Source organism: Nerophis ophidion, linkage group LG04 (assembly GCF_033978795.1).
Source record: "Nerophis ophidion isolate RoL-2023_Sa linkage group LG04, RoL_Noph_v1.0, whole genome shotgun sequence".
NCBI classification, from domain to species: Eukaryota; Metazoa; Chordata; class Actinopteri; order Syngnathiformes; family Syngnathidae; genus Nerophis; species Nerophis ophidion.
The window spans coordinates 2,613,457-2,640,255 of record NC_084614.1 but is presented as its reverse complement, the minus strand read 5'-3'; the positions used below and the strand labels follow the sequence as shown (position 1 = coordinate 2,640,255).

The 26,799-nt window shown below is 41.3% G+C and overlaps 1 protein-coding gene across 1 annotated transcript; it reads right to left on the bottom strand.

Annotated features, from left to right (window-relative positions):
• Nucleotides 1-97: 97 nt before the first annotated feature.
• tmem64 (transmembrane protein 64) lies at nucleotides 98-25,871 on the bottom strand. The gene is made up of 4 exons (XM_061896729.1): nucleotides 25,392-25,871; nucleotides 24,519-25,330; nucleotides 10,426-10,581; nucleotides 98-5,531 (listed from the first exon to the last, which is right to left on the bottom strand). The coding sequence occupies exons 2-4, from the start codon at nucleotides 25,230-25,232 to the stop codon at nucleotides 5,349-5,351; spliced, it is 1,053 nt and encodes a 350-aa protein (XP_061752713.1). The 5' UTR covers nucleotides 25,233-25,330; nucleotides 25,392-25,871; the 3' UTR covers nucleotides 98-5,348.
• Between the last annotated feature and the right edge of the window lie 928 nt (nucleotides 25,872-26,799).

Sequence of the window (26,799 nt, the reverse complement as noted above, 5' to 3'; positions counted from 1 at the left end):
TGTCTTTACTCACAATCTCACTCGTGAAGTCACATGATGAGAGAGAGAGAGAGAGAGAGAGAGAGAGGATATTACAAAAAAAAAAATAATAGCAAGATGTAATAAAAAGATGTTTTATTTCCCGGGTGATAAATTAGTCAACATAATAAAATACATCATGTGTGTAATGCACTTCACTTCTTGCATAACTAATGAATATGATCAGAATGTCTCATTAATATTCATGAGGAAGTCCATAAAAGGAATACACTTGATCCCGCCCTCTTGGTTTTTTTTTTGCTTCAGGCCATGTCATCAAACTTTATTGCCAAAGTCAGACAGGAAGTGTCCCTTCAAATTAAAATGTAAAAAAGCCCTTATTGGTGACACAAACTAATCATCACATGTCTGATTGTCAACTTATGACGGGATTGGCAAAGTCCTGCCTGCACGCTCTCCTTAACACAGAGTATTGGGGACAACAATATTACTAGCAAATACCACCCTTAATACTAGCAAATACCACCCTTAATACTAGCAAATACCACCGTAATTCTAGCAAATACCACCGTAATACTAGCAAATACCACCATAATACTAGCAAATACCCTGTATTACTAGCATATACCACCATATTATTAGCAAATACCACCATAATACTAGCAAATACCACCATAATACTAGCAAATACCACCATAGAACTAGCAAATACCCCCATAATACTAGCAAATACCAACGTAATTCTAGCAAATACCACCGTAATACTAGCAAATACCAACATAATACTAACATATACCACCATAATACTAGCAAACACCACCATAATACTAGCAAATACCACCATAAAACTAGCAAATACCCCCATAATACTAGCAAAAACCACCGTAATACAAGCAAATACCACCGTAATTCTAGCAAATAACACCTTAATACTAGAAAATACCACCGTAATTCTAGCAAATACCACTGTAATACTAGCAAATACCACCATAATACTAGCATATACCACCATAATACTAGCAAATACCACCGTAATTCTAGCAAATACCACGGTAATTCTAGCAAATACCACGGTAATTCTAGCAAATACCACCATAATACTAGCAAATACCACCGTAATTCTAGCAAATACCACCATAATACTAGCAAATACCATCATATTACTAACAAATACCACCGTAATACTAGCAAACACCACCATAATTCTAGCAAATACCACCATATTACTAGCAAATACCACCGTAATACTAGCAAATACCAGCGTAATTCTATCAAATAACACCTTAATACTAGAAAATACCACCGTAATTCTAGCAAATACCACTGTAATACTAGCAAATACCACCATAATACTAGCATATACCACCATAATACTAGCAAATACCACCGTAATTCTAGCAAATACCATCATATTACTAGCAAATACCACCGTAATTCTAGCAAATGTCACCGTAATTCTAGCAAATACCACCGTAATTCTAGCAAATAACACCATAATACTAGCAAATACCATCATAATTCTAGCAAATACCACCGCATTACTAGCAAATACCACCATATTACTAGCAAATACCCCCGTAATACTAGCAAATACCACCATAATTCTAGCAAATACCACCATATTACTAGCAAATACCACCGTAATACTAGCAAATACCACCGTAATTCTAGCAAATACCCCCATAATACGTAACACATGCTAACCTTTTCATGCTAACCTTTTAGCAAATATTACCAGAGTCATATAACTGGGTATGTTACATAACGCTAACAGTTAGCATGCTAACTTTTTATCAAATCTTACCAGTCATAACTTGGCACGTTACATAACGCTAACGGTTAGCATTTTTTTTTTAGCAAATATTACCACAGTCATATAACTTGGTACGATATATAATGCTAACTGTTAGCATGCTAACTTTTTTTTAGCAAATATTACCACAGTAATATAACTTGGTACGATATATAATGCTAATGGTTAGCATGCTAACTTTTTTTAGCAAATATTACCACAGTAATATAACTTGGTTCGTTACTTAACGCTAACGGTTAGCAGTTTTAAGCAAATATTACCACAGTGATATGACTTGGTACGTTACATAACGCTAACGGTTAGTATGCAAACTTTTTAGCAAATATTACCACAGTCATAAAACTTGGTTCGTTACATAACGCTAACGATTAGCATTTTTTTTTGCAAATATTACCACACTCATGTAATATTGGTTCGATACATAACCCTAACGGTTAGCATGCTAAATCTTTTAGCAAATATTACCACAGTCATATAACTTGGTACATTACATAACGCTAACGATTAGCATGCTAACTTTTTAGCAAATATTACCACAGTCTTATAACCTGGTACGTTACAAAACACTAATAGTTAGCATGCTAACATTTTTTTTTAACAAATTTGGCCACCATACGACATAGAGCGGTATGACTTGGTACATGACACATGCTATCTGTTAGATGCTAATATTTTTAACCAATTTGACCGCCATACACCGCAGAGTCATACGACTTGGTGTGTCGCATAATGCTAACAATTAGCATGACAACGTTTTTAACCATTCCCCCCCCCACACATCGCAGAGTCACATGACTTGGTTCATGACATCATGCTAATAATAAGCATGCTAACGTTTTTTTAACCAATTTTGCAGCCCTAGACAGCAGAGTCCTATGACTTGGAACATTCCATAATGCTAACAATTAGCATGCTAAAATTTTGAACCATTTTTACCCCCATACACCGCAGAGCCATAGCACTTGGTTCATTACATAATGCTAACCATAAACATGCCTACGTATTTAACCAATTTTGTTGCCAAACGACTTGGAAAGTGAAACATGCTAACTGTTAGATGCTAACTACTCCGGCCAATTTTGCAGCTGCACACCTTAGAGTCATAAAACTTGGTACATGACACAGGCTAACAGCTAACATGCTAAATGCTAACACGCTAAGATTACTACGCTAATTTTTTTTTTTGCCAATTTTACCCCATAACTTGGTACGTGACCCGTGCTAACTGTTAGATGCAAAGAATGTTAGTCAATTTTAAGTCGTACACATTACGTATAAGTTGGTACCTGAAACATGCTAACAGTTAGCATGCTACCCTTTTCAGGCAATTTTGCAGCCGTACACACGACGTTTAAGTTGGTTTGTGACACATGCTAACAGTTGGCATGCTAACATTTTCCAGGCAATTTTGCAGCCGTACACTGTAAGAATGATACATTATGCTAACTGTTAGCATGCTAACTTTTGAAACCAATTTTTACCCCTACAAGTTGGTACCCGTTAGATGCTAACTATTCAAGCCATTGTTTTTTACTGTGCACCTTATAACTTGGTAGGTAACACATGCTAAGGGTTAGCACATGTCTGCAAAATGAAGACTGTTGCTATAAAAGTATTTGTGTCATCCTCACAAGTATCTATTTTTGTCCCCAATACTCGTGGCTAGAGTTGCCGGACATGACTTGTCAACTTCAAAAGTCAGGCGGTCTAAAGCGCTATAACGCCATCCATTCATCCATTTTCTACCGCTTGTCCCGCTAACTACGGCACATAAAACATGTCAATGTTTCAGGACTTCTAAGACTTCTGCTCAAGATCCCAAAAGTAAGACACTGGACCAAAAGCTCAAAGGCCAAAAAAGGACTAATGCTCGCACGAGATGGAGGAGGAGGAAGTACGACAGGGCGTGATACGGGTGGTGTAACAGGTGGTACGACAGGGGGTGAGACGGGTGGTACGATAGAGGGTGAGACGAGTGGTGTGACAGGTGGTACAACAGAGGGTGAGACGGGTGGTGCGACAGAGGGTGAGACGGGTGGTACGACAGAGGGTGCCACGGGTGGTACGAGAGAGGGTGCCACGGGTGGTACGAGAGAGGGTGAGATGGGTGGCACGACAGAGGGTGAGACGGGTGGTACGACAGGGTGTGTGACGGGTGGTGCGAGAGAGGGTGAGATGGGTGGCACGACAGAGGGTGAGACGGGTGGTACGACAGAGGGTGAGACGGGTGGTGCGACAGGGCGTGAGACGGGTGGTACGACAGAGGGTGAGACGGGTGGTGCGACAGGGGGTGCGACAGGGGGTGAAACGGGTGGTACGACAAGGGGTGAAACGGGTGGTACGACAGAGGGTGAGACGGGTGAGACGGTTGGTACCACAGAGGGTGAGATAGGTGGTGTGATGGGTGGTACGACAGAGGATGCCACGGGTGGTGTGACGAGTGGTGCGACAGAGGGTACGACAGGTGGTGTGACGGGTGGTACAACAGAGGGTGCTACGGGTGGCGCGATGGGTGGTACGACACAGGGTGTGACTGGTGGTGGTGTGGCGGGTGGTAAGACACAGGGTGTGACTGGTGATGTGACAGGTGGTAAGACAGAGGGCACCGCGGGTGGTGCGGCAGGTGGTACGCCAGGTGGTGCTATGGGTGGTACGACAGGTGGTGCGAAGGGTGGTACGACAGGTGGTGCCATGTGTGGTACGACAGAGGGTGCCACGGGTGGTATGACAGAGGGTGAGACGAGTGGTGTAACAGGTGGTACAACAGAGGGTGAACAGACGGGTGGTGTGATGGGTGGTACGACAGAGGGTGCCATGGGTGGTGCGATAGCTGGTACGACAGAGGGTGAGATGGGTGGTTTGCAAGGTGGTATGACAGAGGGTGAACAGACGGGTGGTGTGAGAGGTGGTAGGACTGAGGGTGAGATGGGTGGTACAACTGAGGGTGAGACGGATGGTACGACAGAGGGTGAGACGAGTGGTGTGCGAGGTCGTATGACAGAGGGTGAACAGACGGGTGGTGTGAGAGGTGGTAGGACTGAGGTTGAGATGGGTGGTACAACTGAGGGTGAGACGGATGGTATGACAGAGGGTGCAATGGGTGGTATGACAGAGGGTACCACGGGTGGTGTGACTGGTGGTACAACTGAGGGTGAGACGAGTGGTGCGACGCAGGGTACGAAAGAGGGTACCACGGGTGGCGAGATGGGTGGTGTGACTGTTGGTACGACGTAAGGTGCCACGACGGGTGGTGTGACCGGTGGCAAGACTGAGGGTGAGATGGGTGGCGTGACGGACGGTACGACAGAGGGTGCCACGGGTGGTACAACTAAGGGGGAGACGGGTGGTGTGACGCGTGGTACGCAAGAGGGTGCCACGGGTGGTGTGACCGTTGGTAGGACAGGTGGTGTGACGGAAGGTGCATAGCTTGCCGGGTCTGAGCGAGAAGAAGAAGAAGAAGAAGAAGTTCCTCACATTCAAAGTCTTGATTGACATCTTGTGGAAGAGTCAACAGGTGCGTCACCACAGGGGGCGTGGCCAGTAGCCGGCAGGTACTTCACACCACGTTGACGCAGCCGGCCGCCGCCCTCTTGCTGCAGTGGGTGAAGCTGGCGTGGTTGGCGGAGGAGCCGTTCATGTGCGACGTGCGCAGCTCCATCTGGCAGGCGGCGATGGCGGCGTTGAGCTCCACCTGTGCCCGGTGCACCACGTAGAACATCAGGCCGATACTGATGACGATCTGTGGGCACAGTGATAATTCAAGCAACACGCTAAAGTCAGGTCATCTTGTCAGTACACGCTTGTGTTGTCCTACCACAACGTACACGCTTGTGTTGTCCTACCACGACATACACGCTTGTGTTGTCCTACCACGACATACACGCTTGTGTTGTCCTACCACGACATACACGCTTGTGTTGTCCTACCACGACATACACGCTTGTGTTGTCCTACCACGACATACACGCTTGTGTTGTCCTACCACGACATACACGCTTGTGTTGTCGTATATTACAACATACACGCTTGTGTTGTCCTACCACGACATACACGCTTGTGTTGTCCTACCACGACATACACGCTTGTGTTGTATTACCACGACATACACGCTTGTGTTGTCCTACCACGACATACACGCTTGTGTTGTCCTACCACGACATACACGCTTGTGTTGTCCTACCACGACATACACGCTTGTGTTGTCCTACCACGACATACACGCTTGTGTTGTCCTACCACAACGTACACGCTTGTGTTGTCCTACCACAACGTACACGCTTGTGTTGTCCTACCACAACGTACACGCTTGTGTTGTCCTACCACAACGTACACGCTTGTGTTGTCCTACCACAACGTACACGCTTGTGTTGTCCTACCACAACGTACACGCTTGTGTTGTCTTACCACGACATGCACGCTTGTGTTGTCTTACCACGACATACACGCTTGTGTTGTCCTACCACGACATACACGCTTGTGTTGTCCTACCACGACATACACGCTTGTGTTGTCCTACCACGACATACACGCTTGTGTTGTCCTACCACGACATACACGCTTGTGTTGTCCTACCACGACATACACGCTTGTGTTGTCCTACCACGACATACACGCTTGTGTTGTCCTACCACGACATACACGCTTGTGTTGTCCTACCACGACATACACGCTTGTGTTGTCCTACCACGACATACACGCTTGTGTTGTCCTACCACGACATACACGCTTGTGTTGTCCTACCACGACATACACGCTTGTGTTGTCCTACCACGACATACACGCTTGTGTTGTCCTACCACAACATACCCGCTTGTGTTGTCCTACCACAACATACACGTTTGTGTTGACCTACCACAACATACACGCTCGTGTTGTCCTACCACGACATACACGCTCGTGTTGTCCTACCACGACATACACGCTCGTGTTGTCCTACCACGACATACACGCTCGTGTTGTCCTATCACAACATACACGCTAGTGTTGTCCTATCACAACATACACGCTTGTGTTGTCCTACCACGACATACATGCTTGTGTTGTCCTACCACAACATACACGCTTGTGTTGTCCTACCACAACATGCACGCTTGTGTTGTCCTACCACAACATACACGCTCGTGTTGTCCTACCACGACATACACGCTTGTGTTGTCCTACCACAACATACACGCTCGTGTTGTCCTACTACAACATACACGCTCGTGTTGTTGTATATCACAACATACACGCTCGTGTTGTTGTATATCACAACATACACGCTTGTGTTGTTGTATATCACAACATACACGCTTGTGTTGTTGTATATCACAACATACACGCTTGTGTTGTTGTATATCACAACATACACGCTTGTGTTGTCCTACCACGACATACACGCTTGTGTTGTCCTACCACAACATACACGCTTATGTTGTCCTACCACAACATACACGCTTGTGTTGTCCTACCACAACATACACGCTTGTGTTGTCCTACCACAACATACACGCTTGTGTTGTCCTACCACAACATACACGCTTGTGTTGTCCTACCACGACATACACGCTTGTGTTGTCCTACCACAACATACACGCTTATGTTGTCCTACCACAACATACACGCTTGTGTTGTCCTATCACGACATACACGCTAGTGTATTGTAGTTGGTGTAGTGTAATGTGGTGTAGTGTGTGTGTAGTGTAGTAGTGTGTAATGTGTAATGTAGTGTAGTGTGGTGTAGTAATGTGTAGTGTAGTGTAGTGTCGTGTGTGTGTGTGGTGTATCATAGTGTGTAAAATAGCGTAATAGTGTGTAGTGTAGTGTGTAGTGTAGTTTAGTGTATTGTAGTGTACTGTAATGTAGTGTGTGTGTAATGTGTAGTAGTGTAGTGGAGAGTGTAGTGTAGTAGTGTGTAGTGTAGTGTACAGGGTTGTGTGTAGTGTAGTGTGTAATATAATGTAGTGTAGTGTAATGTGGTGTAGTGTAGTAGTGTAATGTGGTGTAGTGTGGTGTAGTGTAATGTGGTGTAGTGTAGTAGTGTAATGTGGTGTAGTGTAGTAGTGTAGTGTGGTGTAGTGTAATGTGGTGTAGTGTAGTAGTGTAATGTGGTGTAGTGTAGTAGTGTAATGTGGTGTAGTGTAGTAGTGTAATGTGGTGTAGTGTAGTAGTGTAGTGTGGTGTAGTGTAATGTGGTGAAGTGTAGTAGTGTAATGTGGTGTAGTGTAGTAGTGTAATGTGGTGTAGTAGTGTAATGTGGTGTAGTGTAGTAGTGTAATGTGGTGTAGTGTAGTAGTGTAATGTGGTGTAGTGTAATGTGGTGTAGTGTAGTAGTGTAATGTGGTGTAGTGTAATGTGGTGTAATGTAGTAGTGTAACGTGGTGTGGTGTAGTGTAATGTGGTGTAGTGTACTAGTGTAACGTTGTGTGGTGTAGTGTAATGTGGTGTAATGTTGTGTAGTGTAACGTGGTGTAGTGTAGTAGTGTAATGTGTAGTGTAACGTGGTGTAGTGTAGTAGTGTAATGTGGTGTGGTGTAATGTGGTGTAGTGTAGTAGTTTAATGTGGTGTAGTGTAGTAGTGTAATGTGGTGTGGTGTAATGTGGTGTAGTGTAATGTGGTGTAGTGTAGTAGTGTAATGTGGTGTAGTGTAGTGGTGTAATGTGGTGTAGTGTAGTAGTGTAATGTGGTGAAGTGTAGTAGTGTAGTGTTGTGTAGTGTAATGTGGTGTAGTGTAGTAGTGTAATGTGGTGTAGTGTAGTAGTGTAATGTGGTGTAGTGTAGTAGTGTAATGTGGTGTAGTGTAGTAGTGTAGTGTGGTGTAGTGTAATGTGGTGAAGTGTAGTAGTGTAATGTGGTGTAGTGTAGTAGTGTAATGTGGTGTAGTGTAGTAGTGTAATGTGGTGTAGTGTAATGTGGTGTAGTGTAGTAGTGTAATGTGGTGTAGTGTAATGTGGTGTAATGTAGTAGTGTAACGTGGTGTGGTGTAGTGTAATGTGGTGTAGTGTAGTAGTGTAACGTTGTGTGGTGTAGTGTAATGTGGTGTAATGTTGTGTAGTGTAACGTGGTGTAGTGTAGTAGTGTAATGTGTAGTGTAACGTGGTGTAGTGTAGTAGTGTAATGTGGTGTGGTGTAATGTGGTGTAGTGTAGTAGTTTAATGTGGTGTAGTGTAGTAGTGTAATGTGGTGTGGTGTAATGTGGTGTAGTGTAATGTGGTGTAGTGTAGTGGTGTAATTTGGTGTAGTGTAGTAGTGTAATGTGGTGAAGTGTAGTAGTGTAATGTGGTGTAGTGTAGTAGTGTAATGTGGTGTAGTGTAGTAGTGTAATGTGGTGTGGTGTAGTGTAATGTGGTGTAGTGTAGTAGTGTAATGTGGTGTAGTGTAGTAGTGTAATGTGGTGTGGTGTAGTGTAATGTGGTGTAGTGTAGTAGTGTAATGTGGTGTAGTGTAGTAGTGTAATGTGGTGTAGTGTAGTAATGTAATGTGGTGTAGTGTAGTGGTCTAGTGTAATGTGGTGTAGTGTAGTAGTGTAATGTGGTGTAGTGTAATGTGGTGTAGTGTAGTAGTGTAATGTGGTGTAGTGTAGTAGTGTTATGTGGTGTAGTGTAGTGTAGTGTAGTGTAGTAGTCTAGTGTAATGTGGTGTAGTGTAATGTAGTAGTCTAGTGTAGTGTAGTAGTGTAGTGTAGTAGTGTAATGTGGTGTAGTGTAGTAGTGTAATGTGGTGTAGTGTAGTAGTGTAGTGTGGTGTAGCGTAGTGTAATGTGGTGTAATGTAATGTAGTGTAGTAGTCTAGTGTAGTGTAGTGTAATGTGGTGTAGTGTAGTGTAGTAGTCTAGTGTAGTGTAGTAGTGTAATGTGGTGTAGTGTAATGTGGTGTAGTGTAGTAGTCTAGTGTAGTGTAGTAATGTAGTGTAGTGTAATGTGGTGTAGTAGTGTAATGTGGTGTAGTGTAGTGTAATGTGGTGTAGTGTAGTGTAGTAGTGTAATGTGGTGTAGTGTAGTGTAATGTAGTGTAGTAGTGTAATGTGGTGTAGTGTAGTAGTGTAATGTGGTGTAGTGTAGTAGTTTAATGTGGTGTAGTGTAGTGTAGTAGTCTAGTGTAATGTGGTGTAGTGTAGTAGTCTAGTGTAGTGTAGTGTAGTGTAGTGTAGTAGTCTAGTGTAGTGTAGTAGTGTAATGTGGTGTAGTGTAGTAGTCTAGTGTAGTGTAGTAGTTTAGTGTAGTAGTGTAGTGTAATGTGGTGTAGTGTAGTAGTCTAGTGTAGTGTAGTAGTGTAATGTGTAGTGTAGTGTGTAGTAGTCTAGTGTAGTGTAGTGTGTACTGCAGTAGTGTAGTGTGTAGTAGTCTAGTGTAGTGTAGTGTGTACTGCAGTAGTGTAGTGTGTAGTAGTCTAGTGTAGTGTAGTAGTGTAGTGTGTAGTGCAGTAGTGTAGTGTGTAGTAGTCTAGTGTAGTGTAATGTGGTGTAGTGTAGTGTAGTAGTCTAGTGTAGTGTAGTAGTGTAGTGTAGTGTGTAGTAGTGTAGTGTAGTGTGTAGTAGTCTAGTGTAGTGTAGTGCAGTAGTGTAGTGTGTAGTAGTCTAGTGTAGTGTATTAATGTAGTGTAGAGTAGTAGTGTAGTGTAGTGTAGTGTAGTAGTGTAGTGTAGTGTGTCTGACCTGCAGCGAGAAGAGGACATAGCCGCTGACACTCTGCTGGGCGATGACGTCCTCCATGGTGCGCAGGGTGGTGCCCAGGTAGGAGTTGAGCAGCTGGGTGGGCAGCAGACCCACTGAGGACGCCACCAGGTAGTTGGCCAAGGACACGTCTGGGATCTACAACCACAAACCACTTCCACTTAGTCCTGCTAACTACTCACTAGTCCCAACTAACTAGTAGTAGTCATCCACTGCCTTCCCTTGCTCGGGGACAAGGTGGATGTTTGCAAAAGCTACTTTGGGGAGGGTAAGACGAGGGAGGAGTAGTCGGGACACACACCAAAGGAATTAAAAAGAGAAATTTTTCCCTACACTTGCAACCCTGCGGCTTAAAAAGCAGCGTGGCTAATTTATATGCCCGGATGCAGCTCAGATAGGCTCCAGCACCCCCGGTGACCTCAAAAGGGACAAGCGGTAGAAAATGGATGGATGGATGGATGTATATACACATATATATATACATATAAATGTATGTCTTGATTGGATTATCCAGAGAATAGTGCTCGATACCGTGGTAGAGCGCAATATGTAGGTGTGGGAAAAATCACAAGACTACTCCATCTCTACAGAACTGTTTCATGAGGGGTTCCCTCAATCATCAGGAGATTTAAATGTATATATAAATGTATATATACACTCATGTATATACACAAATATACATATTTAAGTATATACACACATATACAGATTTTTTCCAACGCTTAGAACCCTGCGGCATGTAAGACGGTACACAAGTCAAAACACTGAGAAAGCGTGTTATTTTTTGGGCCGGTGCCATCTTTTGGACGACTTTGCTCACTGCAGGTTCTTTACTGACCTTACGACCGGAAGTATAAGTGCCGTTCCCTTTTATAGCATTTCTGCTCACATATATTCTTCTTCTGTGACTTATATACGGAAAAGTACATCTTTTTCTTCCACAGTAGAGTGGCTGCGCTGTATTGTGCGGAAAATACAGTTGTTATAATTGGTGTTGTTACCAAATGCTATTTTATTACAATTGTAATACATTTGTTATAATATTTGCATTACTAGATTATCACATTATTTCTATTATACTCTACTAATATTTTGGAAAGGGCACAGCTGTTTGCAAGTTGTTGTCAGTTACACAAACCACAATTGTGAGAAGATTTAGGATGATTATTATAGACATGTTGATCGGACTATCTTAACAAGTAGTTGACTAATCAGATATTATTACTTAATGGCTCTCATTATTGCAGCCACGTCTAAATGCTATTCGGAATGCTGCTGGATTGGAATTGTCTTATTACTATTGTGTTATTGTGCATTATTTTGATATAATTCTATGGTTGGATAATGTTGACTATTTAACAGATTGTATGTTTAGTATTGGGAAGTGTCTGTGTCACACGTCTACAATAACAATAATAATAATACCATATTTCCTTGAATAGCATGTAATATGCGCCTGCCTTGAATTACTGCCGGGTCAAACTCGCTCCCCAAATTTATTAGCGCATGCTTGCTTTAACCGCCGGGTCAAAGTCGTGACGTCAGGTGTGACTCTTCCCCTGTCGTCATTTCCAAAATGGCGGAGGAGTTTGTTTTTGCTTTCACTATGTGTATGTCTTGTTCCACAGCCATATAGATCACACTGATGGTTGTGATATAAACGACTTTAACACTCTTACTAATATGCGCCACACTCTGTGAACCCACACCAAACACATTTCCGGACAACATTGGCTCTGTAACACATTATAAACGCAACATAAGAATTACCCAGAATTCCAATGCATCCATGACTCTCGGCTATATTATACACCCCGCTAGCACCAACCCCCCCCCATTGATAAAGTCCGAATAGGGCCCTGGGGGGCGGTAGATAACAGCCAGGTGTAGAGGCAGCGGTGTGACAGACCTCATAGTAAGCACCTCAAACGATTTATATTTATTATTTATGTTAGGACTAAGGTTAAAGTTTTCGTTGTATATTAGTGCGACCCCCACCCCATCCCTTTTAAGGGGACGGGCAATATGTGCATATGTATAGTTAGGAGGACATGCCACATTCAGCGCAAAAAAGTCATTTGGTTTAAGCCAGGTTTCGCTGAGACCGATGACGTTAAGATTGTTGTCTCTGATGATATCATTAACTAACAACTTTTTGGGAGACAGCGATCTTATGTTTAAAAAACCTCTATTATAGGCAGTGGGCTGTTTTAGGGAATTTTTGATCAAATTATCCGTAGTAGCAATATTAATAATGTTGTGTTTATTATGCCCAGTGCATTTAGTATAATTACGACCATATCTAGGAATTGATACGACGGGAATTTTCCGATTGTTTATTTGTTGCTTTGATAAACTGCACGCATCATAGTTTGCCACCTCAGTAGAACACATGTCCAACTCTGAAACAATCAAAGCAGAAAAAACTTGTTCTAATATAACTGACTCCTTACCCAGACCAGTAGTCTCGCATCTTCCATTTAAATCCGGCTTCAGGATGGAGGGAAGTTGTGTTCTGTGGGGATTAGCCTTCTGCTTTGTTTTTAGCCCCGCTCGGCATCAGTGTTTCTGATCACACCGCTGGCGTCTGCTCTTAGACGGCCCCCGCTGCTACTATACTCCCCTGCTTCACAGGCCGCTGGATGTAGCCGGCGAAGTATTCCCGTGCTAGTTAGCAGGTCTAGCAAGCACGCATCTATCACTCCAAAACGGCCCGATCTGTCCACATCCAGAAGTGTCTGACGGTCGTAAGTGATCACGAAGTGACCACGATGTGAGCCAGCCATGAAGTTTGCAGAATTGTCCGGTATTTCTGCCAAATGTTTCATCTTTACCAAGAGCTCCGCGATGCTGCAGCCCGTCCGGGCACCGCCATCTTGGAATATAATGTGTTACAGAGCCAATGTTTTCCACAAATGTGTTTGGTGTGGGTTCACAGAGTGTGGCGCATATTAGTAAGAGTGTTAAAGTTGTTTATATCACAACCATCAGTGTAAAAGGTATGGCTTTTGAGCAAGTATGCATTGCAATCTCTTATGAGAAGCAGCGATATGCATGCGTCCGACCGGAAGACAGACAGCGTGGTGTAAAGGTGGGCGTGATGACATGTTGTAGAGCAGTGGTCCCCAACCACCGGGCCGCGGCCGCGGAATAATTTTTTATTTTTATATCACACTCAATTTTTTATTGCATGCCATTGGTAAGCGCAGGGGTGAGAAGAAATTTTAAAATAATTAGCGCCTGCTTACTTTTACCGCATGCCTGGAATAAGCACAGGAGTGAGAAGAGGTTTTAAATTAATTAGCGTCCCGGCGGCTATTCCAGGAAATACGGTGATTATAATTAAAGCTGTAAGCAGCGATGGACGGGACTGATTGGGCTGCTGCCCCCGTGACACAATTTTATGTGCTACTAAAAGTGTTTTTGTGTTACATTTTTTTTCTGTGTGACTAAAAGTTTTTGTGCTACCAACAATTTTTTTTGTGCTGCTAAACTTGTCCTTTTAGAAGCACGGCGCTCCTCTGGAACCCGCTAAGCGATGTGTCGGATTGAGGAAGTCCCAAAGTGCGTCGGCATGATTGCAGATTACACACCTGCGCAAACACGCTAGCGAGATATGCGGGGCAACAGGTGGGACATGTCACATTCCACAGCACACCTGCCATTGTCACAACAGGAAGGACATGTCACATGACACGGCACACCTGCCAGGTGGGACATGTCACAGCACACCTGCCAGGTGGGACATGTCACATGACACAGCACACCTGCCTTTGTCACAGCAGGTGGGACCATTTAAGTTCAAACTGTTACTACGTCAGAATTTTCCAACCGTTTTGAAAAATTCCAACATCGACCCATTCATATCATCTCGGACAATTGTGCTTGTATCGATATTTAACAAAAAATTACGAATTTCCCCCAAATTCCACGGAAATTCCCATTCAAATAAATTGACGTACTCATAGTTATAAAATACCCAAAATTTAGCGCCATTTTTACCCGACTACGAACTTCCACCCATCAACCCACTCTATACTTCACATATGTGGAACGCAAAACATCTTGTATTTACCCGGTTTTCCAGGAATTTCTGGTAATTTTCCACCCGGAAACAGGAAATTCCCATTGAAATGAATTGAAGTATTCATACATATAAAATACCCGAAATATTGTGCCATTTTTCACCCGTTTCCGATCTTCTAACCATCAACCCAGACTGTTCTTCTAAAATTCCTGGTTTTCCAGGAATTTTCTCCCCAGGAAATATACAATCGACTGCATGGTCCACATTTCTCGTCCGATTGGAAGCGTTCCAACTTCCACACACTCCCCTCACCTCATTTTCCAAGTACCTAAAAAAATTCCAGGAATTCCTGTTTGATTCCAAATCCATATTTTCACCTCTTCCTGGAAAGTTTTCACAGTCCACATTTTTCAAGCGTTTTTTTACTATTTCACCATTGAAACATTTTTCTCGATTGGGACATTTTTTTTCGGAAAAAATTCCCGGTTATCCCGAAATTCCAGGACTTCCAATATACCCATTTAAATTCAAACTGTTACTACGTCAGAATTTTCCAACCGTTTTGAAAAATTCCAACATCGAGCCATTCATATCATCTCGGACAATTGTGCTTGTATCGATATTTAACAAAAAACTACGAATTTCCCCCAAATTCCAAGGAAATTCCCATTCAAATAAATTGATGTACTCATAGTTATAAAATACCCAAAATTTAGCGCCATTTTTACCCGACTACGAACTTCCACCCATCAACCCACTCTATACTTCACATATGTGGAACGCAAAACATGTTGTATTTACCCGGTTTTCCAGGAATTTCTGGTAATTTTCCACCCGGAAACAGGAAATTCCCATTGAAATGAAGTATTCCTACATATAAAATACCCAAAATTTAGCGCCATTTTTACCCGACTACAAACTTCCACCCATCAACCCACTCTATACTTCACATATGTGGAACGCAAAACATGTTGTATTTACCCGGTTTTCCAGGAATTTCTGGTAATTTTCCACCCGGAAACAGGAAATTCCCATTGAAATGAATTGAAGTATTCCTACATATAAAATACCCAAAATATTGTGCCATTTTTCCCCCGTCTCCGATCTTCTAACCATCAACCCAGACTGTTCTTCTAAAATTCCTGGTTTTCCAGGAATTTTCTCACCAGGAAATATACAATCGACTGCATGGTCCACATTTCTCGTCCGATTGGAAGCGTTCCAACTTCCACACACTCCCCTCACCTCATTTTCCAAGTACCTAAAAAAATTCCAGGAATTCCTGTTTGATTCCAAATCCATATTTTCACCTCTTCCTGGAAAGTTTTCACAGTCCACATTTTTCAAGCGTTTTTTTTACTATTTCACCATTGAAACATTTTTCTCGATTGGGACATTTTTTTTCGGAAAAAATTCCCGGTTATCCCGAAATTCCAGGACTTCCAATATACCCATTTAAATTCAAACTGTTACTACGTCAGAATTTTCCAACCGTTTTGAAAAATTCCAACACCGAGCCATTCATATCATCTCGGACAATTGTGCTTGTATCGATATTTAACAAAAAACTACGAATTTCCCCCAAATTCCAAGGAAATTCCCATTCAAATAAATTGATGTACTCATAGTTATAAAATACCCAAAATTTAGCGCCATTTTTACCCGACTACGAACTTCCACCCATCAACCCACTCTATACTTCACATATGTGGAACGCAAAACATGTTGTATTTACCCGGTTTTCCAAGAATTTCTGGTAATTTTCCACCCGGAAACAGGAAATTCCCATTGAAATGAAGTATTCCTACATATAAAATACCCAAAATATTGTGCCATTTTTCCCCCGTCTCCGATCTTCTAACCATCAACCCAGACTGTTCTTCTAAAATTCCTGGTTTTCCAGGAATTTTCTCCCCAGGAAATATACAATCGACTGCATGGTCCACATTTCTCGTCCGATTGGAAGCGTTCCAACTTCCACACACTCCCCTCACCTCATTTTCCAAGTACCTAAAAAAATTCCAGGAATTCCTGTTTGATTCCAAATCCATATTTTCACCTCTTCCTGGAAAGTTTTCACAGTCCACATTTTTCAAGCGTTTTTTTACTATTTCACCATTGAAACATTTTTCTCGATTGGGACATTTTTTTTCGGAAAAAATTCCCGGTTATCCCGAAATTCCAGGACTTCCAATATACCCATTTAAATTCAAACTGTTACTACGTCAGAATTTTCCAACCGTTTTGAAAAATTCCAACACCGAGCCATTCATATCATCTCGGACAATTGTGCTTGTATCGATATTTAACAAAAAACTACGAATTTCCCCCAAATTCCAAGGAAATTCCCATTCAAATAAATTGATGTACTCATAGTTATAAAATACCCAAAATTTAGCGCCATTTTTACCCGACTACGAACTTCCACCCATCAACCCACTCTATACTTCACATATGTGGAACGCAAAACATGTTGTATTTACCCGGTTTTCCAGGAATTTCTGGTAATTTTCCACCCGGAAACAGGAAATTCCCATTGAAATGAAGTATTCCTACATATAAAATACCCAAAATTTAGCGCCATTTTTACCCGACTACAAACTTCCACCCATCAACCCACTCTATACTTCACATATGTGGAACGCAAAACATGTTGTATTTACCCGGTTTTCCAGGAATTTCTGGTAATTTTCCACCCGGAAACAGGAAATTCCCATTGAAATGAATTGAAGTATTCCTACATATAAAATACCCAAAATATTGTGCCATTTTTCCCCCGTCTCCGATCTTCTAACCATCAACCCAGACTGTTCTTCTAAAATTCCTGGTTTTCCAGGAATTTTCTCACCAGGAAATATACAATCGACTGCATGGTCCACATTTCTCGTCCGATTGGAAGCGTTCCAACTTCCACACACTCCCCTCACCTCATTTTCCAAGTACCTAAAAAAATTCCAGGAATTCCTGTTTGATTCCAAATCCATATTTTCACCTCTTCCTGGAAAGTTTTCACAGTCCACATTTTTCAAGCGTTTTTTTTACTATTTCACCATTGAAACATTTTTCTCGATTGGGACATTTTTTTTCGGAAAAAATTCCCGGTTATCCCGAAATTCCAGGACTTCCAATATACCCATTTAAATTCAAACTGTTACTACGTCAGAATTTTCCAACCGTTTTGAAAAATTCCAACACCGAGCCATTCATATCATCTCGGACAATTGTGCTTGTATCGATATTTAACAAAAAACTACGAATTTCCCCCAAATTCCAAGGAAATTCCCATTCAAATAAATTGATGTACTCATAGTTATAAAATACCCAAAATTTAGCGCCATTTTTACCCGACTACGAACTTCCACCCATCAACCCACTCTATACTTCACATATGTGGAACGCAAAACATGTTGTATTTACCCGGTTTTCCAAGAATTTCTGGTAATTTTCCACCCGGAAACAGGAAATTCCCATTGAAATGAAGTATTCCTACATATAAAATACCCAAAATATTGTGCCATTTTTCCCCCGTCTCCGATCTTCTAACCATCAACCCAGACTGTTCTTCTAAAATTCCTGGTTTTCCAGGAATTTTCTCCCCAGGAAATATACAATCGACTGCATGGTCCACATTTCTCGTCCGATTGGAAGCGTTCCAACTTCCACACACTCCCCTCACCTCATTTTCCAAGTACCTAAAAAAATTCCAGGAATTCCTGTTTGATTCCAAATCCATATTTTCACCTCTTCCTGGAAAGTTTTCACAGTCCACATTTTTCAAGCGTTTTTTTACTATTTCACCATTGAAACATTTTTCTCGATTGGGACATTTTTTTTCGGAAAAAATTCCCGGTTATCCCGAAATTCCAGGACTTCCAATATACCCATTTAAATTCAAACTGTTACTACGTCAGAATTTTCCAACCGTTTTGAAAAATTCCAACACCGAGCCATTCATATCATCTCGGACAATTGTGCTTGTATCGATATTTAACAAAAAACTACGAATTTCCCCCAAATTCCAAGGAAATTCCCATTCAAATAAATTGATGTACTCATAGTTATAAAATACCCAAAATTTAGCGCCATTTTTACCCGACTACGAACTTCCACCCATCAACCCACTCTATACTTCACATATGTGGAACGCAAAACATGTTGTATTTACCCGGTTTTCCAGGAATTTCTGGTAATTTTCCACCCGGAAACAGGAAATTCCCATTGAAATGAAGTATTCCTACATATAAAATACCCAAAATTTAGCGCCATTTTTACCCGACTACAAACTTCCACCCATCAACCCACTCTATACTTCACATATGTGGAACGCAAAACATCTTGTATTTACCCGGTTTTCCAGGAATTTCTGGTAATTTTCCACCCGGAAACAGGAAATTCCCATTGAAATGAATTGAAGTATTCCTACATATAAAATACCCAAAATATTGTGCCATTTTTCCCCCGTCTCCGATCTTCTAACCATCAACCCAGACTGTTCTTCTAAAATTCCTGGTTTTCCAGGAATTTTCTCCTTGGGAAATATACAATCGACTGCATGGTCCACATTTCTCGTCCGATTGGAAGCGTTCCAACTTCCACACACTCCCCTCACCTCATTTTCCAAGTACCTAAAAAAATTCCAGGAATTCCTGTTTGATTCCAAATCCATATTTTCACCTCTTCCTGGAAAGTTTTCACAGTCCACATTTTTCAAGCGTTTTTTTACTATTTCACCATTGAAACATTTTTCTCGATTGGGACATTTTTTTTCGGAAAAAATTCCCGGTTATCCCGAAATTCCAGGACTTCCAACATACCCATTTAAATTCAAACTGTTACTACGTCAGAATTTTCCAACCGTTTTGAAAAATTCCAACACCGAGCCATTCATATCATCTCGGACAATTGTGCTTGTATCGATATTTAACAAAAAACTACGAATTTCCCCCAAATTCCAAGGAAATTCCCATTCAAATAAATTGATGTACTCATAGTTATAAAATACCCAAAATTTAGCGCCATTTTTACCCGACTACAAACTTCCACCCATCAACCCACTCTATACTTCACATATGTGGAACGCAAAACATCTTGTATTTACCCGGTTTTCCAGGAATTTCTGGTAATTTTCCACCCGGAAACAGGAAATTCCCATTGAAATGAATTGAAGTATTCATACATATAAAATACCCAAAATATTGTGCCATTTTTCCCCCGTTTCCGATCTTCTAACCATCAACCCAGACTGTTCTTCTAAAATTCCTGGTTTTCCAGGAATTTGGGGTAATTTTCTCCCCTGGAAATACACAATCGACTGCATGGTCCACATTTCTCGTCCGATTGGAAGCGTTCCAACTTCCACACACTCCCCTCACCTCATTTTCCAAGTTCCTAAAAAAATTCCAGGAATTCTTGTTTGATTCCAAATCCATATTTTCACCTCTTCCTGGAAAGTTTTCACAGTCCACATTTTTCAAGCGTTTTTTTACTATTTCACCATTGAAACATTTTTCTTGATTGGGACATTTTTTCCGGTTATCCCGAAATTCCAGAACTTCCAATATACCCATTTAAATTCAAACTGTTACTACGTCAGCATTTTCCAACCCTTATGAAAAATTCCAACACCGACCGATTCATATCATCTCGGACAATTTTGCTTGTATCGATATTTAACAAAAAATTACGAATTTTCCCCAAATTCCACGGAAATTCCCATTCAAATAAATTGATGTACTCATAGTTATAAAATACCCAAAATTTAGCGCCATTTTTACCCGACTACGAACTTCCACCCATCAACCCACACTATACTTCACATATGTGGAACGCAAAACATGTTGTATTTACCCGGTTTTCCAGGAATTTCCGGTGATTTTCTACCCGGTAACAGGGAATTCCCGTTGAAATGAATTGACGCATTCATAGATATAAAATACCCAAAATGTTGTGCCATTTTTTACCCGACTCCAACATTCCAACCATCAACCCACACTACTCTTCCAAAATTCCTGGTTTTCCAGGAATTTCCGGTAATTTTCTCCCCGTTGACAATGACTGGGAAATACACAATCGACTGCATGGTCCACATTTCTCATCCGATGGGAAGTGTTCCAACATCCACGCACTCCACTCACCTCATTTTTCAAGTTCCTGAAAAATTCCAGGAATTCACAATTTTATAAAGCCCTATTTTCACTTCTTCCTGGAAAGTTTTCATGGTCCACATTTTTCAAGAGTTTTTGACCATTCTACCTACAAAACATAATTGGGACATTTTTCATAAAAATTCCCACTTATCCATAAATTCCAGGAATTCCGAAACTGTTACTAGGTCAACATTTTCCAACCGTTTTGAAAAGTTCCAACACCGACCCATTCATGTCATCTCGGACAATTGGGCTTGTATCGATTTTTTTTTTTTAATTCCCGGTTTTCCCCAAATACCAGGAAATTCCCATTCAAATGAATGTATTTATATACATAAAACATATACATAAAACACCCAAAATATTGTGCCATTTTGACCAGATTCCGATCTTCCAACCATCAACCCAGACTCTTCCAAAATTCCTGGTTTTACAGGAATTTCCAGTAATTTTTACCCCGGGAAATGCACAATCGACTGCATGGTCCACATTTCTCACCCGATTGGAAGCGTTCCAACTTCCACACACTCCACTCACCTCATTTTTCAAGTTCTTAAAACATTCCAGGAATTCCCGGTTTTACAAATTCCCATTATAATGATTTGACGTATTTATAGTAAAATACCCAAAATGTTGTGCCATTTTTCACCCGACTCCTATCTTCTAACCATCAACGCAGTCATTTGTAACATAATTTGTAACAATATTTGTAAAAAAAAATTGGAACAATCTTTGGAACAATTTTTGTAACATTATTTGTGAAAATCTTTGTAACTATTGTTGTAACAATCTTTGTTAAAATCTGTGTAACAATCTTTGTAACAGTTTTTGAAACACTCTTTGTTACAATCTCTGTAATATTATTTGTGAAAAATCTTTGTAACTATCTGACAATGTTTGTAAAAAAATGTTAGAATCTTTGTGATAATCTATGCAACAATCTTTGTAACTATCTTTGTAACAGTTTTTGAAACAATCTTTGTTACAATCTCTGTTATATTATTTGTGAAAAATCTTTTTAACTATCTGACAATGTTTGTAAAATATCGTTACAATCTTTGTGATAATCTATGCAACAATCTTGGTACCAATCTCTGTAACATTTTTTGTAACAGTTTTTGTAAAATATTTGTAACTATGTGACAATCTTTGTAACACTATTTGACACAATATTCGTCACAATCTTTTGGACAATCTTCATGAAAATCTTTGTAACTATCTTGTGACAATCTTTGTGACAGTTTTTGTAAAAAATCTTTGTAACTATCTGCCAATGTTTTTAAAAAATCGTTATAATCTTTGTGATAATCTATGCAACAATCTTGGTACCAATCTTTGTAACAATTTTTGTAAAATATTTGTAACTATGTTTGTGACAATTTTTGTCAATCTTTGTAACACTCTTTGACACAATCTTTTCGACAATCTTTGTAACAATCTTCATGAAAATCTTTGTAACTATCTTGTAACAATCTTTGTGATAGTCTATATGACAGTCTTTGTCCAGTCTTTGAAACAATCTTGGTAACAATTTGGTAACAATATTGGTAAAAATCTTTGTAACAAGCTTTGAAACTATCTTTGTGACAATATTTAACAATTTTGTGAGCATTTTTGTAACTGACAATGTTTGTAACAATTGTAACGATCTTTGTGATAATTTCTGTAACAATATTTGCAACAATCGCAACAAAATTTGTGACAGTTTTTGTAAAAAATATTTGTAAATATCTTTGTGACAATCTTTATAATAATCTTTGTGAAACTGTTTGAAACCCTCTTGTAACAATTTTTGAGACAGTTTATGTGACAATGCATGTAACAATCTTTGTGACGATCTTTGTAAGAATCTTGGAAACGATCTTAGTAACTATCTTTGTAACTGTATTTAACAATCTTTGTAACTATCTTTGTTACTGTTGTTAAAAATCTTAGTATCAATATTTGTAACATCTTTGTAACAATCTTCTCAACTGTATTTGTGACTATCTTTAACAATTTTTGCAACCATCTTCAATTGTTGTAACTATCTGACAGTCTTTGCAACAATATTTTGTGTGACAGTCTTTGTACAAATATTTGTAATTCTCCTAGTGACATTTTTTCTCAAAAATATTTGTAATTCTGTTTTTGTGACAATCTTTGCAACAATTTTTTAAACAATTTGTAACTAACTTTGTAACAGTCTTTGAAACAATCTTTGAAACCATTTTGCTAGCATTCTTTGTGAAAATCTTTGTAACTATCTGACAATTTTTGTAACAACCGTACAATTTTTGTGATAGTATCTGTAACAATTTTGGTAGCAGTCTTTGGAACATTTTGTAAATATCTTTGTGACAGTCTTTGAAACAGTCTTTGAAACAGTCTTTGAAACAATCTTTGAAACAATTTTCTAAACATTTTGTAACTAACTTTGTAACAGTCTTTGAAACAATCTTTGAAACCATTTTGCTAGCATTCTTTGTGAAAATCTTTCTAACTATCTGACAATTTTTGTAACAACCGTAACAATTTTTGTGATAGTATCTGTAACAATTTGGGTCATAGTCTTTGTAACATTTTGTAAATATCTTTGTAACAGTCTTTGAAAAAGTATTTGAAACCATTTTGGTAGCATTCTTTGTGAAAATCTTTGTAACTATCTGACAATTTTTGTAACAACCGTAACAATTTTTGTGATAGTATCTGTAACCATTTTAGTGGTAGTCTTTGTAACATTTTGTAACTATCTTTGTAACAGTCTTTGAAACAATCTTTGAAACAATTTTGGTAGCATTCTTTGTGAAAATCTTTGTAACCATCTGACAATTTTTGTAACAACCGTAACCATTTTTGTAATAGTATCAGTAACAATTTTGGTAGTAGTGTTTGGAACATTTTGTAAATATCTTTGTGACAGTCTTTGAAACAGTCTGAAACGGTCTTTGAAACCATTTTGGTAGCATTCTTTGTGAAAATCTTTGTAACTATCTGACAATTTTTGTAACAACCCTAACAATTTTGTGATAGTATCTGTAACAATTTTGGTAGCAGTCTTTGAAACATTTTGTAAATATCTTTGTAACAGTCTTTGAAACAGTCTTTGAAACAATCTTTGAAACAATTTTTGAAACAATCTTTGAAACCATTTTGGTAGCATTCTTTGTGAAAATCTTTGTAACTATCTGACAATTTTTGTAACAACCGTAACAATTTTTGTGATATTATCTGTAACAATTTTGGTAGTAGTCTTTGTAACATTTTTTAAATATCTTTGTAACAGCCTTTGAAACAGTCTTTGAAACCATTTTGGTAGCATTCTTTGATGAAAATCTTTGTAACCATCTGACAATTTTTGTAACAACCGTAACAATTTTTGTGATAGCATTTGTAACAATTTTGGTACTAGTCTTTGTAACATTGTGTAAATATCTTTGTAACAGTCTTTGAAACAATATTTGAAACCATTTTGGTAGCATTCTTTGCGAAAATCTTTGTAACTGACAATTTTAGTAACCATCTTTGTGATAGTATCTGTAACAATTTTGGTAGCAGTCTTTGGAACATTTTGTAAATATCTTTGTAACAGTCTTTGAAACCATTTTGGTAGCATTCTTTGTGAAAATCTTTGTAACCATCTGACAATTTTTGTAACAACCGTAACAACTTTTGTGGAAGTATCTGTAACCATTTTGGTACCAGACTTTGCAACAATTTTTCTAACAAGTTTTGTAAAATATTTGCTCTTCCGAAATTCCTGGTTTTCCAGGAGCTTCCGGTAATTTCCTCCCCGGGAGATCCACAATCGACTGCACGGTCCACATTACTCCGATCGGAAGCGTTCCAAGTTCCACACACTCCACTCGCCCTGGACATTCAAGCCAGGTCGAGTTAGCAGTAAAAGTGTTGGGAGTACTTACCGAGAAAACCGCATTTTGGAGCCCAAAGGGAATGGGGGTGAGTCTCGCTAAGGCCACGACTTTGAGTCCGCTCCCTCCTTCCACCACTCGGACGATGGCGCCGAGCCGCTCGCTGTTGCCCACCTTGTTGACCACCCAGTCGGTCAGCAGCCGCTTGCAGGCCAGGTGGGCCAGGAAGGTCCCGATGAGGACCCCCACCATGACCAGGCCCATGCCCAGCATGAAGCCGTAGAGGTAGCCGGCGGCCACGTTGAGCAGGATGTAGCCCCAGCCGCAGGGGAAGGAGACCAGGATGAAGCCCACCACGAAGAGCAGGGCGCCCACCAGGCCGTCCAGACCCTCCACCCACAGCAGGAGGTCCTTGAGGTGCTGGCGGACCAGCGCCACCGAGGAGAAGCACACGGCGGCGAGGATGCAGGCCAGCAGGGTGCCCTTGACGATGCAGCAGGGGTGCCGGGAGTCGCCGACTGCTTCCGCCGCCGCCGCCTCCGGGTCGTTGTCGGTGGCCCCCCGCTCGTCGAAGGCGCCCTTGTCGCCGTCGTCGCCGCCGCTCCGCAGCCAGCGGTTCAGCTGGATCCGCGCTTTGCCCGCGGCGTGCTTGGCCAGCTTGGCCAGCAGCTGCGACATGTCACTGGGGGAAGGCACCCTCGGGTGGGGGGCAGCGGGGTAGGGCTGTGACGTCACCGGACACGCTCCCCGGGGCGGGAAACGCATGGACCTTGGAGCGTCTTATCTCGGCCGCTCCCACGTCAAGCCGGGCAGGTGGCGTCTCGCGGGGGAGACGCTGACGTCCGCAGCCGCCATGGCTCCGCCTGAGGAGGGCAGAGAGCACGTGACACACCTGCTCCACTCACCTGGCGTCCCGCAACTCACCTGTCTCACGCCGCTGCTAGCTACCTGGCCGCGGGGCTAAAGTCCACGGCGGCTACACGTCAGACGCGGGCACAATCGACGCTGGAAAAGTTGGACAAGGAGGCGACAAAATGGAGATTTGACACGGAGTCTTTTTCCGCCTCGCGCTTGTTTGTGTTGCTCGCTGCCTGCTCGTCACGTGACTCCCGCAATCTCAGCTCCGCGGCCAATCGCGGCGCGCGCCTTTCCTCTCGCGAGACTTGCCTCACGCCGCTGCTAGCTAGCTGACTAGCTGGCCGCGGGGCTAAAGTCCACGGCCGCCACACGCGAGGCGGCTACACGTCAGACGCGGGAACAATCGACGCTGGAGAAGTTGGACAAGGAGGCGCGTGGAAGTGGGCGACAAAATGGAGATTTGACACGGCGTCTTGTTCCGCGTCGCGCTTGTTTGTGTTGCTCGCTGCCTGCTGGTCACGTGACTCCCGCAATCTCAGCTCGGCGGCCAATCGCGGCGCGCGCCTTTCCTCTCGCGAGACTTGCTCGGCGATGACGTTTTTTTGTTTGTTTTTTTAACGGTTTTTTTTATTTATTTTACGTAGAATAAGAATTGTATTTAAAAATATTAAAAAATTAAGCTGAAAAAATATGTATTTCAGTGTCGACGAACAATAACTACGCCCAAAACACCGTTTAATTTGTATTCTATTCGACAAAAACAATTAAATAAAAAACAATTAAATAAAAAACAATAAATATTGACTTCCGGTTCTCGTGTCAGAAATCTGTTTTTGGTCCGATTTCCGACACGAGAACCCAAAGAATGTGGAAGCTTTTTTTTGTTTTGTTTTTTTGGCTTGGCTCGCGGTTCACTGACGTCATCACGCAGCTGCCACATAAGCGCTGATGACGTCACGCTCACCAGTCACCCCACCTTCGTGGTTATGTTGGATTGTGGTTATATTTGAGTTATGTTGTGGTTATATTATAGTTATAATGATGTTATGGTTATATTGTGGTTAGATAGATAGATAGATAGATAGATAGATAGATAGATAGATAGATAGATAGAAATGCCCCCCTCTACCTCAAAGAACTGCTCACCCCCAAATCCTCCACACGACACCTCCGCTCCATACGGGCTAACCTCCTCCAACCTCCACGGACAAAGCTTCGAACAATGGGAGACCGGGCTTTCCGCTCCGCTGCTCCCAGTCTGTGGAACGCTCTCCCTGACCACCTGAGGGCACCTCAGACTGTGGATGCTTTTAAAAAAGGCTTAAAAACCCATCTTTTTAAAAAAAGCCTTTCTATAGACATGCATGCTGGTTGTAGCCTTTGGGCTGTTTCTAGTTTTATATTTTATTTATTTTTATTATTACTATCTTTTTACACTGTGGCACTTTGAGGTTGTTTGCTCAACGTAAAGTGC

What these genes read in the sequence shown, in the direction of transcription:
- tmem64 (XM_061896729.1), bottom strand. Translation starts at nt 25,232, where the DNA reads ATGCGTTTCCCGCCCCGGGGAGCGTGTCCGGTGACGTCACAGCCCTAC. An exon ending in TCCAAAATGCGGTTTTCTCG is followed by an intron (nt 10,582 to 24,518) that starts GTAAGTACTCCC and finishes TTGTGGTTGTAG; the next exon opens with ATCCCAGACGTGTCCTTGGC. An exon ending in ATGTCCTCTTCTCGCTGCAG is followed by an intron (nt 5,532 to 10,425) that starts GTCAGACACACT and finishes CTGTGCCCACAG; the next exon opens with ATCGTCATCAGTATCGGCCT.